Below are 21,738 nucleotides of genomic sequence, written 5' to 3'. Positions count from 1 at the left end.
TTCTACAGAAAAGGGGATTGCAAGACCAAGTGGCTTGCAGACTGATCTGTTTTGTTGCCCAGGGAGGCAGAGACCTATTTGTTTGCCTGACTTGTTCTTCAGGAATTTACAGGACTGGGTGTGTATGTACAGGCTTGGCTTCTGGTGTGTACTGATGTCTTGTCCTGAAGCCGATGGTCTTTGGGAGCAGTATCTGATGTCTGGGACCTTGTAGCTTGTTATTGTAGAAAGACCCATGAGCATGGTGTGAGTCCCGTGGTTTGCCTGGGGCATACTTTTAACATAAACACAAACAGTAACACACAACAAAGATGATCATGGAAACACTGGCTGGATGTACTTGAGCACTCTTGGAATTCCTCCTTCCAGCAATGATGTTCTAAGTGAGACAGCCCCGGGCAGAGCAAAGCAAAAGTTATTCCTTGTAAGGAAAGTAGTTCAGCCTAGCGGTAAATGGGAAGATGGAAAGGATGTGGTTGAAGTCAGGAGCCGGACGAACCGGCCCTCCCGCCCGTGGGGTTTGGAGCCCCGTCCTCCTGCGCCGAGCCCGGCCGAGCCGTGCGGGGCCGGCGCCGCGGGTGCAGTTGCGGGCAGCGCCCTCGAGGTGGAACCTTCTCACCGAGGCTGAGCGGGGCATCCCGAGCCTTGAGGAGCGGAGCAAACTTCCAGAGCCTTCCGGCGAGGTGCTCCCGGCAGTGTCCCTTACCCTCCGGGATTGCCCCGGCTCCGCACTGCCGAAACCTCCCTGGTGCCTGGGGATAAATGGGAATTCCGCCACCCGGCATCGAGCTGCGAGCCAAAACCGGGATCTCGTGTCATCGGTCCTGTGGCGGGGGACACGACTCCTCCGCCCGCGGAAGGCGGGACGGGGATGGGGACGGGGACGGGGATGGGGATGGGGATGGGGACGGGGATGGGGATGGCGATGGCGATGGAGGCTCCGCACCCTGGGGGAGAGCGCGTTAAACAGACCCGGCCCGCGGCGGTGACCCCCTCTTCGTCCCCTTCCTTGCGTTCGCGCAGCCTTCACTGGGCTCCTCCGCTCAGAAATCCCGCGGCACGCGTTCGCCGGGCACCGCGCCCCGGACGGAGCGGGTGTGCGGGGAGGGCGGTGCCGACCGCGGGCGGGCGGGCCCGGAGCCGCAGCCTGCGACCAGCTGGGGATTCGCGTGGAGCCGAGCCGAGCCGAGCCGAGCCGAGCCGAGCAGCGTCGCCTCCTTCAGCACCAAGAACAGCTACACGTGTGGCTGCGCGCCCTCCCGCTGTGCCGAGCCGAACCGTGCCCGGCTCATCTTTGGCCCTTCTATAATTTGCCATCTACAAACAGTTTTCCTGCAAGGGAAGTGTAAGTTACTTTCTGAGGCAGGGACCGCATTTCACAGTGTTTTCCAAGAACTGAGGTATGAAGGTCTGAGAGTTCTAAATGAAAAATAATCTAAAATCTGGCCCTTGAGAGGGACTTGTGAAGTCACTACAGAAAGACGAACTTTTTAATTCATGTTTTCCTGGAGGAGCCAAGGAGTGAATAATAAAGCATCCAAAGTCACCAAAAGGGTTGGAGCAGTAGTGTCAGTGCTTAGAACTGTGCTCTAGGAAATCTGTGGAGGGATGGGAGAGGCTGCTGTAAAAGATGGTGAAGTTACACAGTGTGTTCATTTGCTAGTAGAAGCAAAACTTTGAAAGTACTTGAGATGATTACAGTTCTTTGGGCAGAGGGTATGGGCAGATAGCTGCAGCATGTGAATCCTCGAGCAGCATCTGACTTTTCTGTGCAAAAAATCTCACCTGAAGATTGTCGATTCTTACTGTGATTTTACAGTTGTGGATGGAAGAAGAAAAGAAGAAAACTGTCCTCAGTCTGACTACTGCATTTTTGACTGGAAGATTGGAATCATACACAAGGAGAAGCAACAGCTTTTGCCCAGGAGCTGCAGAGCCTCCTGTTGGTATGTTTGGCAATTAAAACTGCTATAAACCAACTGCAAGAACTCGTGCAAGGGTAAAAGAACAACACGGTGGGGTGACGTGTCTGTCACTTGCAGGGATTGGGTGAAAACCACAAGATAGATACACAGCCTTGTTGCATCATAGCAAATTACTACAATTTTGCAGGATGTTCTTGTTTTTGTTTATTTTGCGCTATTCTTTTGGAAGTGGTGCTCTGGCAAATTTCTGGCAGAAATACAGATCTGTATTTTTAAGTCTTGGGCTTGGAAAGACCAGAATGGAAGCCACTGCCCAGCAGAAAAGCAATAGCTTTGAAGCCCTTTGGAGACACCTGCTAGCCTCTGCCTAAGTAAGCTGGTCATAAATTTCCCTTTTGGTGACTCCTCAATCTAGTTACCTGTTTTTGTGGGGAAATTTTAAGGTGAAATTTTCCTGAAGAGTCACAGGGAGCTCAGTTCCTGCATTTTTCTAAATATAGGCTGCTCAGAAAGCCTCTCCCCAGTTATCTGGTTTTGAGAGTTTTTCCATGCTACTACAGCAAGTCAAACATAACACTCTAAAAGGTAAGGATTTGACAGCAATACACTGGTGTAACTATTGTCTGCTTTAGATCCTTCATAATATCAGATGCTGCTCTGGAGACTGCAATGTGTTTCATTTAAGGTATTCATCAAGTTAACTGGTGGAAAATCCACCGGGTATATTGATGCCAAGCCCTTTGTGCCAGAGACCTGGCTGACATCATCAGACTGAAAGAAAAATTATACTCACCAGAGCTTTTGCTATGAATAATTCCTTTTCTTTTGGACATTTGCTGTGTATCTGTTCTCATCAAGCAGTGAAGAGGATTGCCTGTGGTCTCTGCAAAACTCAGAGCCTTGGAATTTCCCACTGCCTCTACACAGTGCTTGATTTTAGCTCAGTTAAAGTGCTTACATCTGTGACCTGGATGAAGTGGGTTTTTTGCTGGTTTTTTTTTTGTTTGTGTTTTTTTTGTTTGTTTTTTTGTTTTTTGTTTTTTTGGTTTTTTGTTTTTGTTTTGTTTTATTCTAACCAGTAAACTAAGGTTCTTGTTACGACTGTAGTTGTCAATTATAGCTGAAGATACTCTGAAAACCACTACAACTACTGTGATAGTTGAACGTTGTGATGTACTGGTACTGTCAAGAGAAGTGGGAAAGCAGTCATAAATCCTGCTTTGATTAATAGGGCATGATTTTCAAGTGTACTGGGGATGAGAAAAGCTACCCCTGCCTGTTTTCACTGAAAATTCTTTATATCCCATAGAGATTCTTTCCAGAGCACGTGCTCACAGCCTTGAGCATACTCTCAAGAAAGTTGTTGAACAACTATGTATGACATTTCCCCAGGCAGTTATTGATATCTCAAAGGTTTTTGCTTCTTAGTTTTTGGACTTCTTTACATACCAACTCTTCCCCTCCTTAGTGCAGTTTTGTTGGTAGGACTGAGTCCCCTGAAGTTCTCTCTGACCTTGATTACAACCTATGGAGACTTTTAGTTTGTTGTCATCAGAGGAACTGAGGATAATTCACTCTCACTATACAGTTTGCCTCCTTGGGATTCCCTTTGAACTCTAATACTGTACCATATTCTAAAGTTTCCTTCCTTGAATAAGGGTGAGTAAAAGACTGCTAAATCCACAGAAAACTTCCTTACCATTTCAACCAGGTTCTCTTAAGAGAAAGCTGGAAATCCTAGCATGCCAGATTTCTCTCAATCAAAGCAGAAGGCTGGCATCTGGGACTCAGATTTCCTGCTGTGAATTTATCCTCCCTCTTACTAAATTGAGCTGCACATTCTGTTGTGATATGATTTCCTGAAATCACCAACTGGGGAACAACTGAGACTATCATGGCCTGTAGCCTCAAATCACGCAATGTTTAATGTATTCAAGAAAATCTTAGAACCTGGTCTTGCTTCTCTGTGTCATAATTAGGAAGTACTGTTAGTGGTCTTCAGCTCCTTAATCAAAAATTTCCCTGTCTCTGCAGCCACGTATGTGGCAAGGTTCATAGCTTGTACTGTTTAACCTTGAGTGCTACTGGAAATGTTTTGTCTATTTATGCTGCTAGGTTTTGATTGAAACTTACTGATGCATTCACATTGGCCTAAAGCTGGAAATGCTTTGAAGTTGCTGGTTTCTCTGAATGGAAGAGTGACTTGCTGCTGAGTAGTTCTGTACATTATGCCTTTGTGAAGTTATGGCTTCTGTGGTAGTTCAGCTTCTGTAAGATGGCACCGTATGTATGGATTTCTTCTCTTCTCATGGAGCTTGGTTAAACTAGAGTAGAAGGCTCTTCACTGCCCTTGCCTGTTCTGGCAGTCAGAAAGTTCTGGGTTGCAACAGTGGTTGTGTGTACAGTAGCACTACTGCTCTGAAGTTGAGTTCCCAGACCCTGAGTATCATCTCATGGAGTCTTAGAGGATCCTGCTTACTCTGTGCACAAGAAGCTCTGTGGGTAAGCACTTAAAGTCAACATCACTTCCCTGAAACAGAAGTACTGAGGTGGTGACTGCTGCAAGTGACCCAGTGTGTTAGTGTCTGAAGAGCTGAGCAGTGAGAGGTACCTGCTCAGGACACTGGGGTTAGTCAGCTGTGACACCTTCTCCAGAGGGCTGGGGACCAGGAGAACAGTGAAGACTCTGTCAGAGTCCTTAAAGGTGCATTTTCATTCATAGAACTTTAATTTTCTTTTCATAAATCTATGTGTTGGCTTTATTTCCACCTATTTCTTTTTCCTTGGACAGGGATGGGAAGCATAAAAGGCTTACTGGAATAAATAAAAGGCAAACAAGACCTTTTTCTTCTCTTGATTAATCCACATATGTTACAGAGGGTCCAGTGTATCTTCTGGTCATTGTGAAGGCTGCACAAACCAAGAAAAGTGGTTTCATTCAACACCTCAGCTACAGTGGCTTTGCTTAGGATTAGCCCTGTTTAGGTTGTGTTCTGGCATAGGCATTAAGATTTCCTGCTTCCTTCTGCTATCTATGTCTCATTTCCCGTTCTAGAGGAGCCCCTTCTCCTCAGGATTTTACTGCTGCTTGTAATGCTTGAAAAAACTTGGTTTTGGAACTTGGGGGGTATGGTGGGGGGGTGGTCCTTTTAATTCTTCTTTCAACTCAGTGCTCCTCTCTCCTATTTACCAAGATGAAGGCTATTCCATTGCAGTACCACTGGGTGGTGATTCTGCTTTAGGAAAAGCAATTTAACACAAAAAAATCCTTATATTGATGTCTTGGTTTGAAAGACAGGTGTCTGTTAGGGAAGGGAGGAGCATTTTTTTGGAATGGAAAGTGTAAACTTCTTCCCTCTGCCATTATTATAGTTTTGAAATTAACGGTCTTTTAGGCAAAAATATGAGGATAGGAATAACAATTTTTTTACAAGTATGCATAAATAATAATTGAAAAGCAACTATAACTTAATAGGAAAATGAAAATAAAAACATAGTAGTATAAAATCACTGACAGAGTTGGAATATAAACTGACACCCTGTCGGTCAGGGTGTTAGTCTGGTCAGGTAGTAGTCTGATTAAATGGTGACTGTAGTCTTTTTGGAGTTATAGGTGTAGTTTTGTTGAAGCAGTGATCTTGTAGACGGGTGTAGGTTTTTTTTTTTCTGAAGGGTCTAGTGGTGGTGTAGATGGGTTTGATCTTTTTTTAGGATTATAGTGGGAGAAAGGTTGCTTTGATGTTCCAAATCTCAGATTTTATCTAGGTGGGAAATGCTTGCCTCCTCCCCCTGCATGGAGCATCTCACACTGGGATGATGTAATTTTGTTAGTTATGTGGTGAGACTCAATAGCCCATTAACAGAAGATACCTTCCTGGACAAAAGATGGGTCATGGAAGAGATAAACAAAACTGTCCTGCTTGGTTTTAACTTAACAGAGGATATCCTCCCTGGAGTAATGAGGGATGGGTTATGGAAGAGATAAGGAACACTGTTCCACCTGGTTGCAGCAGATGGGATAGAGTACATACTGCTGGTTACATCTTGCATCGCAACTGAAGATGGTTGAAAATGAAGTTTTCTTGGTTTTGACTTTGACTCTGCCCATCCCTCTTCTTCTTTAACATGGCACCACTGAGAAGAATTTGCCCCCATCTTTTTCATACCATCTACTAGGGAGCTCGCAGATGAGGTCAGCCTGAGCTTTCCCTACTCCAGGAAAGAAAGTCACAGCTCTCTCAGCCTTGCCCCATAGCTCATGTGGTCCAAGGCTTTCAGCATCTTCTTGGCCATCACAGACTGTCATCTCTATTTGGGATTATACTTTTAGATTTTATCACATTATCTGTGGGGTTTAAGAGTATTTTCAGAGTTCTCAGTTACATTTGGGCAATATTATATCTTAACTGTATATTTTCTGTTTAATTCTAGGTATGGAAGGAACCAGATAAAATTACTAAGGAACTTAAACAAGGTAATGTGTCATTATATTAGGAGTGTTTTTAGGAAAAGGTGTGACTGTTTCTAAATCTTGTTAGCTTTCAAGCCCTTAGTTTCAGCTGCCTGTGCTAAGCACAGAGTTTTGTTTTTTTTTCTGCTAGCGTTCCAGTTTTGACTAGAATGTGAAAAATTCTTGCTGTCTGAAATATTGCATAGAATGGTATGTAGCTACCTGGAAAAAAAACAAGCACAAAGAAAACTAACCCATTTCTCCTACGGAAACACTTGGCTTTAACTCTAGTGAAGAGCAACTTCAGTTTATCTCAAACATAACAGGGTGTTTTTGTTTTTTTCCCCCTGGGTTTTCTTTCCTTTGTCAATGTTTTTTAATGTTTTTCTTTGTTTGGTTGGTTGTTTTTTTGTTTGAGAATGATTACAAGATTTTAAGTTTTCATATAAAGCAAAAACCAATAGAAAGAGAGGTTTGGGACACTTCAATGCATAACTCTTTCAGGATAAAATATATCTCCTGGCCTGAAATTGAGAAAATAATGAAGATTAATCAATGTTTATACAGCATTTCTGCAGCTGAAGGGAACTGGGGCATTATCAACTACAGCTTCCTGAGCTGCTTGAGCAAAAGACAGAATATTGCCCCCAGTCAGCACATCTGTTTGGGTTCATTCTTAAACACACTCTGCCCCAGTGGCTGTTTTTTCACCTGAAGCAAGAAACTACACAAGGGAGAGATGTGCAGAGCAAGTCATTTAGCACGAGAGCAGTTCCATGGCACTGGGAGCCTGTGTCATGCAAGAATTGCAAGAACAAAAATGGTGCAGCCTGCACTCATGTCTGTCTGGAGTTTTATCACAGCCTCTCACATCCTTTGATTTATATGGCATGGTACCTGTGCTGCACGCACAGGGGGGCTGCATCCTTCAGCTCCACAGCTGATGGCAGGGTGAGGAAAAACAGAGGTGTTAAGGCAAAGTGATTTGTCCACAGGTGAGAGAAACTGAGAACTGTCACTGCACACTCAAAACCTCCCACTGTCAATGCAGGAAGCATAGAGCCAAATTACAAGATGTAACCATGTAACCAAGGTAGTGGCAGCATTATTTAGAACACAAACTGTGTCATCATACACTGGATGTGACACCATTGTGAAACCCTCCTGTTGGGTTCACATCTGGGAACAGTATGGTTAACAGTAAAACTTCCAGGAAATAGGCATGAACAAGAATATTAAAATTGCAATTTATTATTTATTAACTCCAATAAAAGAATGAAATCTGCAGCACTTATTTGGGGGGAAAAAACCAAACCCAACCCACAAAAGAACACCACCCCCCAAGCAACCCATACAACATTCCAAAATAAGAGCTGACAATAAAACATTCAGCAACTGTAGCCTTACAAGCTGATGAAGCAGAGTTATGGTGAAATCTTGCAAAGTCATTAAAAGAGTCCCTCTATCATGTGAGACTATCCAGAGATTCATCTCCAAGAGGCTCTCATTTCAGTTTTGTAATCTGGGTACCACTTGATTTTATGCAAGGGTACTTCAGGATATGTGGTATAGCCACAGGCTAAGTCTAATCAAGTATTTCTACAGACAGCTTTTGATAATAAGACTCACCACTTCATTTTGAGCAGAACTCCATGGCTTTTATATAAGCAGAATATTTGACCAGTAATAAATATTATTTTCAGAACCTACTGCAAATACAAGCAGTAAAACTCAATAAGCAAATTATGATTTGAGTATTTAGATTCCCAAACGCTATAAGCTGTACTCCCTTCTCTCTGAAGAACTAAACTAAGTGATAACATTCAATTCTGGACAAAATTTCACCTAAGTGTGCTGAACAACCTCCTGCTTCCACACTGCTCCAAGAACAAGAAGAGAAGAAACTCACTATCATCAGAGATCAAACCACAACCCACCTGCTGAAATGAGAGCACTGGAAGAGCACAAGCATTCCTCTTGGCTCAGGATCATCCTGCTTCTTCATGCACAAAGCACTGATATTGCATGCCCTGGGGAACCAAGCACTTGGATGTCAGTGCAGCTGGAACGTGTGAAAACCTTCCAAGTTTCTACCTGTTGGTGAACATCTATTACACATACAGCTTTACTGAGTGTCACACCAAACCAGCCACACCAAGAGGCTGCATTAATCATTCCAACCCTGCTACATCTCTTGCACTCCATCAACATGTAAGCAAAGAATATTTAGCAGCAAATCCTGCTTTTGCATTTCTCACTGTAACATTCATTTTCCCTTTTAAGGATAAGATAATTGCTAGTAAATTATTCCAAAGTATCTCTTTCCATTACTTTGGCAATATAGATGCACAATAATTTGGTAATTAATTCAAATTCTTGTATGTCCAAACACACAGTTACAGTGTTCTCCTTCTCTATACCACTGTTAATAGAGATCAACTCAATCCCTCAAATTATCATCACAATGCTGTGAAAAAGACTTGATCCCTTAAGCATGGTTAAGAATCATTACTTTTTGCAGCATTTTGTTAACCAAAAGCCTTGGACAGAGCACCTGTGTTCACCTCTGTGTCCCAACAGAAAAGATATAAACTGAGAAACAAAATCAGCACAGTTATGTTGATCAGTTTGGAACAACTTTTCCTCCCTCTGTTACTCCCTTGTGGACCAGGGACACTGTAAGAGACCACAGGTTCTGCACGGGGATGTCTCAAGCATATTTCAGAGTGCTGACACACTTTGCCTCCCTGATGAGGTCCTGTTTACCCAGCACTGACTTTCTGCTAGTTTCCATTAAATGGTTTGGTTCCAGTAACCCAAATTTAAAAAGGAAGGGTAGTCCTCAAAGAAAGCTTCAAAATCCCACAAAAAATTGATTATTCCCAGAAGACCTAATTACATCATTCTTCCATGGGCTAGAAATCACCCAGAAAGTGCTATGCTTGTCAGAGATCATCTTTGTCACAAATCTGTTCCTTCACAAATGTAACCATTCACTCCAAAACAGAGTGAATGATTACATTTAAAACATGCCCTATGTCTTGTGACATCAAGGACAAACTGACTATTAGTACAGACAGATAAGCAACAGTCCAACTGTTCTCCCTGTTTGCTGACAGCTCATATTGAGAAAGACTTAAAAAAAACCAATTCAACTCCAGCTGATGTCAAGTTTGCACAGGGGTAGCAGAAGAATTTCCTTGAAGACACGTAAATCACAGTGTGAGACAGCAGTCTCTTCAGAAAGAGAAGCCTTTGCGTTAAGCCAAACTTTTCAGGGGTCTGAACTACTAACACAGTCCTTCAAAAAGAAGTTCAGACAGCTAAGTAACAACTGACTACACAACAACATTCTTTTGATGATGTGACAATAATGGCAACCTGTGGACAGACAGGTTGAAAGGATAGTGCAGAAGGCAATCTCTCCTGATGAATTTCAGCTGTACTGATTACTGAGGAGTGGAAACATCTGTGCCTGCTCGATGAGTTTGGGTGTTATAAAAGAGTGGGTTATAGCTAACTACCAGTTACAGGCACTTGCAGTTTGAGTTGGAGGTTGAGACTAAGAGTCTGCTGACTGTGCTGTGAGGAGGAAGGGATGTGTGGTCATGCAACAGGCAGACAAGATAAGAAGATGGGCATGGGACAGACAGGATTAGGTGGCTGGGTAAGGGACAGGTTTGCATTTAGCCAGTCATGTAGAGAGGAGAGAAGGAGTCAGAGCTGTGTGGAGCTGCCTGTAAGAAAAGGAGTCAGTACTGTGTGAACCTGCCTACAAGAGAATGAGTCAGAGCTGTTATAAAGAAGTTCACTGAAAGAAGGCATAAAAAGTTTTCTAGTGAAGGACTGGTGGTGATGCCAGTCAGTCCATCCCAACATAACTGTAACAGCAACCAACCTTCCCCTGAAACCTCAACTGAAATGTTGTAAGTAACCTGCAAGCAAGTCAGTTCCTCTTCACCTCCCATATCCTCCATCATCTTTTACCCAAGCTCAAACAGCATGTTCCTAAATGGCAAACTTGCAGCATGAAGATTTTCAAGGACCACAGAAGCAAACTACATGGTGCAGGAGTAGAGAAGGAATGGAAGAACCCCACTGGGCAGTGTGATGAGCAGATACCTTACCTGCACACTTTTTACACAGGCAGACTCTCTTAGCAGTGCAGAAATAAATATACCAAACCTGGTTTTGAGTGCTGAGGTAATTTAAGGCTCACACTAATTTGGCTTATGGACCCTTCCAGAGGCAACTGGCTTACAAACTGCACTCCTGAGTTTAGTAGATATTTATAGGTGTTGTGTGCAAACATACTGAATGTGAATAAACTTTACCACCGAGTTTTCAAGTGCAAATGTATGTAATCTCCCTTAATTCTGATCTTACAAAAATTCAGTTGCTCCCCCCAAATTCTAGCCTGCACAAATTCTCAGAAAATTGATAATGATTAAATATCAATATGAAAGTTCAAAAGAAATGAACTACTTAATTAAAGCTTCAAACAAGCAACACTGAATCTATTCCTCCATTGACGAGGACTAAAAGTTTCTGCATAGAGAAAGCAGTAAAAGAGTTTTAGAAGTACTATTAGTTAAGATATCAGACAAAAACAGATCAGATTCCTGACTTGCTATTTTTGTCTTCATGTAACAACAACTCCATTTGGATGTTTAAAGTTCAGCCTGCCTCAACATAAAATACTGTTTTTTACTTGCAATGTAGTGAGGATAAAGGAAAGACACTCAGTGTTTAAACATTTAGATTACTGATGTGTATAGGCTGTTGATTGTCACTGTTTTGTTCCAATGATCCACAATTGCTTCAAATTAAGCACAGCTGAAGACTGCTGCAGATGCATCCAAATGTAGTGTTATTTCAATAACTTAACAGCACTTTGATGTTTGCCTTGCTGAATTCTTCACTGCTGAAGGAGGATTGGAATCTTCAGTTCACAGCAAAAAACTAAACAAGGCAGTTATGAAGATCACGTAACACAGAGCTCCGAAGCCCACAGCGGAGGTTTGCTGCAATAGGATTGTCTGCTTCTGGTCTCTTGAGAACAAACAGCTGCTGTAGCAGTTGCTCCCTCTTCTTCTGCATCTTCCTTTACCTCCTGGAAACATTCTGCTTCTTGGAATGGATGTTCTAGAAGTTTCAGTACATTTCTTACCTAAAGTGAAAACACAGTATGGTTGTAAGAATTTAAAAAGTGAAGGCAAAATTATATGGAGAAGAACATCATGCCAAATAATGAACAAGTATATTATACTTAATACATGACCTCCAGACAAGCAAAATATTAAACAGATGAACAATACACATAAGATTCAAACTGTAAAATTGTACCTGGCTGAGTTTGTATGGGACTCAGGCTCAAATAACTTGAAATGCAAATATCAAATACAAATTCTTATGTAATGTCTCAAATTAATTTTCCCATATTCTGCATGTAATGTTCCACATGCTGAAGTCCCCAGGTAAAAAGCTGTAAATTTTAAAAGATAACAGTTTCCAGAAAGGAACAAGTATAAATTAATCCTCAGATGCCTTCCATGCCACTCTCAGACAGTAAAAGCAGTGCGAGTGTCTTGTCCTGAGGTCAGCCTACTACAAAAGCTGGTGAAGTTCAGATTCAGAGCTTTGATTCCATTATTTGTACTGCAGTCATTAAAATTACAGTTTCAACAAAAACAATAGAGATCTCCTGAACAGTGAATTCCCAATCCCCTCACTGCCCAAGATTCCAGACTAAATTTTACCTGGTATAATGTCAGTCATTGACAGCACCACTACACAGCCACACAAGCCTGGAGAGAGAGAAAGCAGTAATAGCTTACCTCTGAGAAATCCCCATTTTCAGCTGCTTCTATGGCATTCTGGGCAATATAATTTCTCAAGATGTATTTTGGATTGTTTGAATTCATGACCTTCACACGCTCAGCGTTCCAGGCATCAGCATTACCAACACTTTCTACTTCTTTTTGCAAACGGACTCTGAAATTAAGCAGATGCCAATTGGTTTTTACCAAGAACCACTCATAGAAGTTGGCACATTTTCTTGTTTTGAGATACTTCATTTGCAGCTCTTCAAAAATACTACATCATCTAGAATCCTCTCAGTTTATAAAATGCAACATGACAGCAGAATATAAAACACCACTGAAGTTTAAAAGCAGTACTGTGGACAATCAGCAGGTCCTGACATGGCTTGAGGAAGTAGCACAGCACAGCTTTTCCAGTCTCTAAAGTCAGATCAAGACATGGGATAGAGTCTGTTCTGCATTGCTCTGCAAGGATTGACACTTTCAGTTCCTGTGTTTCAAGTATTTCTATACTGTTTATTGGTTAAGCCTTTTGCTCTTCTGGTAGAAGCAGAGGGATACAATACAGCTGAGGCAGTCTGAGGAACTTCATCAGTAATACTTGCTAAAGCTCTCACCCCTGCTGGAGAACAAGATCACAGGCAGCCAGGCGGGGAAAGATCTGACCTAATCCACACAGTACAAAAGATTAATGCTCTATTCAGTGGTTTTCTTTACAAAAAAAAACCTCCTGATAACACTTAAGTTTTTAGGCTATAGAACAGTATGGACATTTGTTTTTCCTGGCCATGATTTCTATTTTAACTCTTTGATTAAGAACATTTGCTTTCTGTATTAACACATAAAGACCTTTCTTGTGGGAAAAAAATTCAAAGAACAGAATGCTTAGAGGTCAGTTAGTTGTAGTTACTGAGCTAACTTTTAGAAGTTCACAACTGGAATTAGTCTATGTCAGAATCAACATCAATACTGTTGAAGGACTTTTCATACTAGATTTGATGCTAGGTGATTTCTACACCCTCACGCTACCTCAAAATCTAGTAAACAAAATAAAAAGATGCTCTTGAACTTTCACAGCAACAAACACAGTGATTATGGCATTAGATAATATTCTTGAGTTACATGCCCTCCCCATATTCCTAATCTATATTTGAGACAGGGTATCTTTTGTGAGACATGCACGCTGTTCTCAAAATGCAGAAATATAACACTGCTATCAATACTGAGAAACCTTACCTGTATTTCTCCAGCCATTCCTTCCAGTGTCTTTTATTTCTGCTAAGTAAATCATCTGCTGTTAACTGCTGCAGTTTAGAGAACTGTTCGATGCGTTCCAGTTCCTTATTTATATTAGCTTTTGTTCCAATTAATGCAAACAGCTGAGGATTAGACTGAGCCAACATCAGCATCATTGACAGTTGTCTGGGAACAAAAAGAACAAATGCATTAGAGACTAGAGCTGAGCTGCCTATAAAGAATCATCTCTTTGCAATCTAAGTAGATACAAAAACATTCACAATAATCTAGAATTTCACTAGAGAGGTTAAGTAACAGAAATTAACAAAACAGTTTTTATTATAAATGATCCTAATTTTACTGTTTCTTCCCCCTTCTTCAGTGTGTTTAATTCATGTTCCTGTGGTATAAAAAGTACAGACAACAGATTTTCAGGATCGCTGGTTAAGCTGCACAATTCTCATCAAAACCCTTTGAACTTCAAAAGGAATTTGGATTTTAAAATTTGATCTTACTTAGTGAATTCACAGGTTTTGTTGCTTGGGGTTTTTTTTTATTTCTTTAACACCTATCATTTTTGCCAGTACTAATAAAAACCTAAATGATATGGGGAAAAAAATACTTCATTTTAAGATGCATGAGACAACACTGTGTTTGATTTTTTAATTTTTTTTTTAGTTAGCCAGTCAAAAATCACAGACTGAGAACTGCTTTCTGGTAATAAATTCAAAAAATATCCAGACTATTTTGCTGCAAGTTTGACTAGGATTGCATCTTTTCACATTTCACTGTGTTAGCTGGTGCTGTACAATAGCTCCACCTTATTTTGCAACACCATGATAGCTTTTATTTTTCCTGAATTAATAACTACAGCACAGCATAAAGTAAAATAAAACCCCAAAGAGCTGCAGCATATCAAAATACAAAATTTCAAATATCAATATATAAAATTTCCTCTGAGAATACATTTTTAAGCAAAGGAGAAAAGAAACATTTGTCTTGGCCTCAAAATAGACAACTCATTATATCAAGTTATGTTTTCCTATTTATAGTCAGCAGAGATAAGCCAGATGCTTTGATTTCTGAGTTTACATAAAGTACTACCCAGATCAGATGTACACATCTGACATGCCTAGATTCATGATATTCTAGTGCTAGGATTAAAAAGAAATCAGTCATGCACTCACTTTAATATAGTACTATTCCCCTCCAAAATGTCCCATCCCTATAATGACAATTTATAGCTACTTTTCATGTTTCTCTAGTCCTGAATGCAGTGTTTAAAAAATACTGTCCCATCTCTACTACACAAGCTATGTCTGTATTGTGCTATCAATACACAGCAAAAGCTGAAAAATTTGGTAGGTTCATTACCTCCATGGAGCACTTACTAAACAAGGTGGGGAGGGAGAGAAGTATCTCCAAAAAAATGAAAAACTGCTGCAACCACCGTTATAAGCAGCAGTTGAACTTGAGTTATTATTTTTTCACACTCAGAGTAGCTGGACTGCAGAACAAATGGGACATGGACTACACCACCTAAAGCTTATCCTTAGGCCAGAACTTTGGCAGTTGAAAGTGACTTTTTGCTAACAGTGTACTAGCAGAACACAGTAGCATGCAGTTCAAACCCATTTCTTCTGTAAAATGCTTCCATATCACTTCATTATTTGGCACTCTCATTGACTCAGGTCAGCAGAGATAGGGAAGGAAATGGAAAAAAAGACCAAGCAAAAGCTCAGGCAACTTTAATTTTAGAACTAACTGCTGAAAGTAATTGGTGTATATCATGATGCATCTACTTAACAGTGACATTTCCAATCTTAAAATCAGTGAAATATTTCATACCATGCAGAGTTCATTATGGTTATAATGAAATTAAAAGAAAACAGAGTAACTTAAGCAGAGTAATACCTTGGATCCATCTGTGGTTTAAAAACAACTTTCAGTTCTTCCACAGAAGCACACTGACTTGCCAGCTCTTCTAAGAATTCTTCATATTTTGAAGGATCAATGTCTACTGAGAATGAGCTCAGCAAGTAAAAAATATTTGTGAAGTCTCCAGCTGAAAAAATGAATATTATGAGTAATGCAACTAATAAATCAGCAGAACAGCAGTTCCCATACCTCCTTCCTATCTCCTCCTACAGCAGTACAGCTCACCATTCTAAAGAGGCAAATAAACTGTTCTCTCAGCGAGGGTGCAAATGTGAGACAGGGGCCCTGTATAAGTCAACAACTACTCCACAGTTCACTATAAGGTAATTATTTTCAGCCTCTTGTTCTTCTCTCAAATAATAATGTAGTTGCACAAGCCTACTTTCTTTTAAGGTCAAGATATAAATTGTATTTTGATTTGATAATAAGTTCTGATAGGCTATTAAATAAGCACTTTCTGTGCTGTTCACCAACCTGTGAGATGCATGGTTTCAAGCAGTTCAGACACCAGCTTACTATCTTCTTCTAATTCCAGCTGGACTAGGCCTAGTTTTTTTCTCATCTTCTGCAAATAGTGTTTCTCAAATTCTGCATCATATTCCTCTTCCAGGATGAGCTGACTTATTTCCAAGGGCAGCTCTGGAACTAAAGCTTCAGCAAGTTTCCCCAGGTTCCATTTGCAAATCTCTGGCTGTTTGTTGTAAGCATAGCGCCCTGTATTATCAGAACCATTGCAAACATGCTCAGGGTCATACCTACAAGAGAAGAAATAGTTAGCATTCTTCTAGTGGACACCAATACTGTGAGAAGTAGTACTTTAATTATTTTAGTAATATAATATTTTATTAATATCATAGTTTATAATATTATATCCTCTAGGAACTAAAAATTTGAAAGAAAACACTCCTTGATTCTTTTCCCAGTGCCACAGGCTACAAGAATAGTCTAACAGTACTTTGACAAGAAGAATTACAGGACAGCTAGAACTTAATCTCCATTGCCATAAAGACAATTAAAAAAATCTACTTTAAACTATTCAAGAAACCACAAACACCAGGATTGTTGTGCACAGCAAGAACATACACACATTCCAAACAATAATGCCACACTGACCTGTCCATAAACCCAAAAGGGCCATAGTCAATGGTTAGTCCAACTATACTCATGTTATCTGTATTCAGCACACCATGGCAAAACCCCACACACTGCCATTCAGCAACCAGTCTCGCTGTCCGTTTGGTTATCTGAAAGAAAGGATGTTTGCTCATTTCTCATCACTACCCATTTCCAATACATTCAAGTATTTCCTAGTCTGAACTGAGCATATTCTGGCAGTATGCCCTACACACAAACATTTTAAGGACAGTTTGCCCCTCTCCTCCTGTCAGTAACTCCCCCTATTTCTCGGCCTCCCATTTCCATTTGCCTCTGCTCTTCTCCTTCCATGCTTGCCTTGCCAGTCAATTGAACAGCTTTCAAATGCACTGGAGACAGAACACTGAAATAACGTAAACTGTTTGACATCAGACTTGCATACTAGTCTAGTTATTATGCAAATATATTATTTTGCCTATTATTAATTTTAAAGAGTAACTACAGGCAGAAAAATTACATAAGCAAGTGCAGTCTTCTGGTTTACCTTGTATGCAGGGCTGATTTACAGGGAGGTTAAAGGGCTGACACTAAAAAACTATTCCCTGCAAACAGGTTTTAGCACTGATAAGCATTTATCTCCATGTTTTGAGAGTGAAAATAAGGCTGCAAGAGAAAATAAAAATACTGCAAGAATGACAATTTAATTTAAATGCAATTCTTCACTGAATGCATGCTTCATCAGTAATTTTCTACTGCTTAACTGAGGAGTATTTTTATGGTATTGACTGAAGTCACTGCATGTGCTCCATCCTTCAAATAAATATCATAATATTTTAAAGCAGTCCTAGTTATTTCAATACATTAACCCACCTGTCAACTACAACACTAAAAATATGAAAGTCAGGAAGCTAACATAGTTTTAAATAAAACTAGCTGCAAATACTTTACTAAACTGCTGTAAGTAAAAATTTTGCATAGCCATTCGCCAAAACTTTTAAATCAAATTATTTTTCATAGATAAAATTATTCTTCTTCCCCAAAAGCTAACAATGCACAGAAATTCAAAAGAACTATTTTCTCCATGCTGCAGTGTAACTGTATTTCATTAAGGTTCAAAAAACAAACTACAAATTTTTCATTAGATGTTTCTATGCCTTCGTGTTCAAATCCAGAATTTTTCTACCTCTTTTTAAAAAAAACACGCAGTCAAGTAAAGAAGAAAAATTAGGCCAATCTTGACCTCACAGGTCGTGAAAACCACAAATGATGCATGGAACCTTTTGGTTCACCTTTAGATCCCACACTTCTATTTTTTCTAATATTCTCATGGTAGGTAGTTTATCCATTCTTCCTGAATGCTGACTCATGGGGTACTTGGAAGCCAGCAGCGAGCTACATGTGTCCAAAACTGATTACCTAGGCCATGAACTAGTAAGAGAAGCCCAGCCTGCACATTGGCTCTGTGCCAGGAAAATGAAAAAATTTAAAAAATAAAAAATCCTGGCCACCAGGGTTGGGATGAAAGCACTCCAGTGGTAAGGCAATCCTTGTATGGATGCATCGCACACCACCAGGGTTCTGGTAAAAAGAAATCCCCCTGATGAGAGTGCCCAAAAGCAACTAAAGCTTGGGCGCCACTCAAAGATGGGTATATTGATAATGAAGAGATAGCTCTGCATCCTCTGACCTTTATTATTTTTGATCAACGTTTTTCTACAGCTAGCCAAACTAGAAGGTAAGATAAACTATGGTTTATCTAGAAATAAAACTGTCAGCTGAAGGACGTGCTCATTTAAACTTAAACAACAGCTACAAATTATTTGAGCAAGGGATGCCTCAGAACTCCCTTTCACAGTCTAAGACAGTCCCAGCAATTGGGAAGCCTTTGGGAGATCCCCCCAAAGCAGGGAAATCATGATTTACCATTAGGAAGGTTAAATTGTTTTTACTGGTTAGATCAGTATCAACACTGCTTTCATCAATAAGCATTTCTATGAAGAGTGCTTTCTTCAAAGAAGAGTTCAGACAATGGAATGATACAAAGTATTAATTGACTCCAGTCATCTGCACCTGCAGATGAAGTTCCTAAAGATGACTGGTAGGAAGAGAATCTGATCTTCCTTACCTCTCTGAAGAAAGCAGCATTCCTCTGAACAGTGTTGTCTGAATAAGCTTCCTGGATTTCTGGGTAGAAAGTGCTGATCACATAATCCAGCATCTGTATTCGAATATCATTTCGGTTAACGCTGGGACCCTTGCGTCCAGTGTATTCATCAGGGGGTTTAAAAATTTCAAAAGAGCCAAATCTGTTTCAAAATAAAAACACATTTTAGAATTGTCTGATACTATTAAAGTAATTTGATATTGCATGTAATAAAAACATTTACTGTTGTTGCAATAACAGCACTTCATCTCTCAACAGCAGTTCCTCAGGTGACTGAGAGAAAAGTCCTGTGAGAGTCCTACACAGAATGTAGTGAGGCTCAGTGGCTTGGTGAAAGGAAGCTCCTATATCCACATGTAACTAAGCTGATCAACCCTGCCAGTACTGAACACCAGCTGGTTAAAGTTTCTTGTAACTCCTTCTACTGAAAAATTTGTATACTGCAAATATGTAGAAGTTGGACTTGCTTTAAATACTAGACTGTACATCAAGCGTACCACTTATATTTTCCAGATATGTCAACACACAGGAACACACACAAATATACACATACATATGAAATCGCATATTCCTTATTCCTCACCTTCCCCGAATATTCTGCAACCTTAGAGGAAGCAATGCAAGTTCCTGAAATGCCTAATAGCTTCTGCTGGAGCAGGAACCTCATACATTCTCACGCAGGGAAAGTACACCCAAACTTCCACAGTACTGCATTAGAACTGGAATTAAGGACAGAGCTATAATCCCCCACCACTACTGCTACTGAAGAACCCCCCCAAAATCGTGTCTTCTGTACAGGAATAAACACGAAAAATCTCTTCTCCTAAGTCTGCAGAACAACTTCTTTCTACCAAGCCAGCAACCCTAATCTTTATTTGTCGCAATGCAAAGACAGCAGCCCATCCCATCTGTTGAGCAAGAAAAGCTTCCTACAGCCCAGCAGCAAGAGAAGTTCCAAGCCTCCAGAACAAGAAACACACAAACGGTGCTGTTAGGGAAATACACTTAAAATGGTATTTTGAAAGACTGCTTAAAGGGAAAAAAAAAACAAAGCAAAACCGATCAACAAAACAGGTTTCTACCTTATAAATGTAGAGGCTATCCTCAGAACAACTGCACACCTTTCGTTTTTTGGATTCCCATCATAAAATACATCACGAACAACTTTGGAGTCAGATGTCACGCAGGTGCCAGCCCGTGTTGTTGGTATTCCCAGGTGGAACATGGCCTCGCTGCACAGGAACTCCCGAATGCTCGACCGCAGGACCTTCCGACCATCAGCCTGTCTGCAGCATAAAGACATGGAGGGTTTTTAGGCTACAAAGACAGGAACTCCTGTCTCCTCTGGAGCAATAGAGAAATAAAAGCCTGGAAGTAGCACGCTCTGCCCATGGTCACACAGAAAAGTAGTGGCTGATGTGGAAAGAAAAGCTGGACTTCAAACTTCTGTTAAAGTTCAGTTAGGTGGACACAACACCTTGCAATGAAGAGCACACTTCACAGAAAAAACCTTCCAGGTACACATATCCCTTCTAATCATTAACTATGTTGGTGTTATTGATGCAATAGTCCTTCAAAATTTTTCAAAGTTTTGGACACCTATAGCTATTTGATATATTATATATCAAGTCTATGGTTTCCTCTCAATTAAATTAAATATAATGAAAAATATTACTTTGAATCTTTCTGGGTAGGCAATTTAGAAATGGGGTCCTAAATGTGAGCATGCACAACAGTTGCATTTAAAAAAACAAACACATAGATAACAAACTAGATTATTTAATAAATACTAAGCAAACGGAACAGACACAGGTGGTTCTCAGTCCCACACTCCCAGCACTTCCAAAGACACAGGCAAGCAGGGGAGCTGCCCAGGGCAGACCTACAAAGCTACCACCATATCTGGGATTTGCTCTGTGATTTCCTTAACCCTCACAGAGCCAAAGAAGGACTTCAGAGGACTACATATACGAAATAAGGTGTTACCGAGCCTGTGTACAGCAGGGACAGAAAATATGGAAAGCCCAAGTGGGAAAAATTACCTGAAATAATGAAATTATTTAAAGGCTACTGTGACTAATGAAGATACTCATCCCTTGCAGGGATTTGGTCAGTATGTCATTTTGGGGACTTTCCCACTATTCCGTCCCACAGCTGGCAAGAAGGACCAGCGGCACAACCGAACACCCACATTTAAATACCATCTGTGTGGGCAGCAATTACACACGGCTCTCCTCGGGGTCATCACGGCCTGCACGCTACCGAAGGGAGGATAACCGGGGACACAAGTAACGCGCCACCCGAACGAGATCCAGCTACACTCCTGTTTTCCAACGGAAAATTTTGCCACCTCCTGAGCTGGCATTTAAGACTCGTCGCTGCCAAAGTTATACAAAAAAACAAACAACCACGAGGGCTTAGGAGATGACCTTTGCCTCAAGGAACAGCGCTCGGCACGGCACCAGCCCGTCGCTAACGCGATCTGCGGCCGGCGGGTCCGCCCGTGGCACCGGGCGCTGCTCCTCCCGAACCGCGCCCCGCCGGCGGCTCCGGCCCCGTCCCGCCCGGGCCTTACCGGGAAAAAGGGGTGATGCCGGCGCCCTTGAGCTGGATCTCCCAGCGCTCGCCCCGCGGGCCCAGCACCTCGCCCAGGTACATGGCGGCGCCGTCGCCCAGCTGCCCCGCGAAGCTGCCGAACTGGTGGCCGCAGTAGCAATGCGCCGCGGGCTCCGCGCCCGCCGGCACCCGGTTCCCGCTGAAGAACAGCGCGGCCTCGGCCTCCGCCGCCGCCGGGTCGGCCGCGGGCGGCTCCAGCCCCAGCAACGCCAGCGCCGGCAGCGACACGGCCACGAGCCGCGGGTTCTGCAGCGGGCTGGGCCGCACCCGAGCGAAGCAGGCGCCGGGCACGGTCCGAGGGCCGACCTCCTCCGAGGAGTCCACGGGCAGCGAGCGCAGAGCCAAGTTGTCGAAGCGCAGCGCGCCCAGCCAGCCCCCGCCGCCCTCGGGCTGCTGCATGGCCGCACCCGCGGAGCCCCGCCGGGCCCGATCCGGCGCCGCCCGCAGCAGCCGCGGGGGGAAGCGGCGGGCGCTGCGCAGCACCGAGTCCAT

The 21,738-nt window shown here is 41.9% G+C and overlaps 1 protein-coding gene across 1 annotated transcript; it reads right to left on the bottom strand.

The window, feature by feature from the left end:
- Positions 1-7,610: 7,610 nt before the first annotated feature.
- Positions 7,611-21,738, bottom strand: SELENOO (selenoprotein O). Its single transcript, XM_062491909.1, has 9 exons — positions 21,206-21,738; positions 19,713-19,916; positions 18,592-18,772; positions 16,485-16,615; positions 15,846-16,126; positions 15,348-15,498; positions 13,434-13,619; positions 12,213-12,369; positions 7,611-11,545 (listed from the first exon to the last, which is right to left on the bottom strand). The coding sequence occupies exons 1-9, from the start codon at positions 21,736-21,738 to the stop codon at positions 11,351-11,353; spliced, it is 2,019 nt and encodes a 672-aa protein (XP_062347893.1). The 3' UTR covers positions 7,611-11,350.

This window comes from Cinclus cinclus, chromosome 4 (assembly GCF_963662255.1).
Source record: "Cinclus cinclus chromosome 4, bCinCin1.1, whole genome shotgun sequence".
NCBI lineage: Eukaryota > Metazoa > Chordata > Aves > Passeriformes > Cinclidae > Cinclus > Cinclus cinclus.
This window is presented reverse-complemented; position numbering and strand designations above follow the sequence as displayed.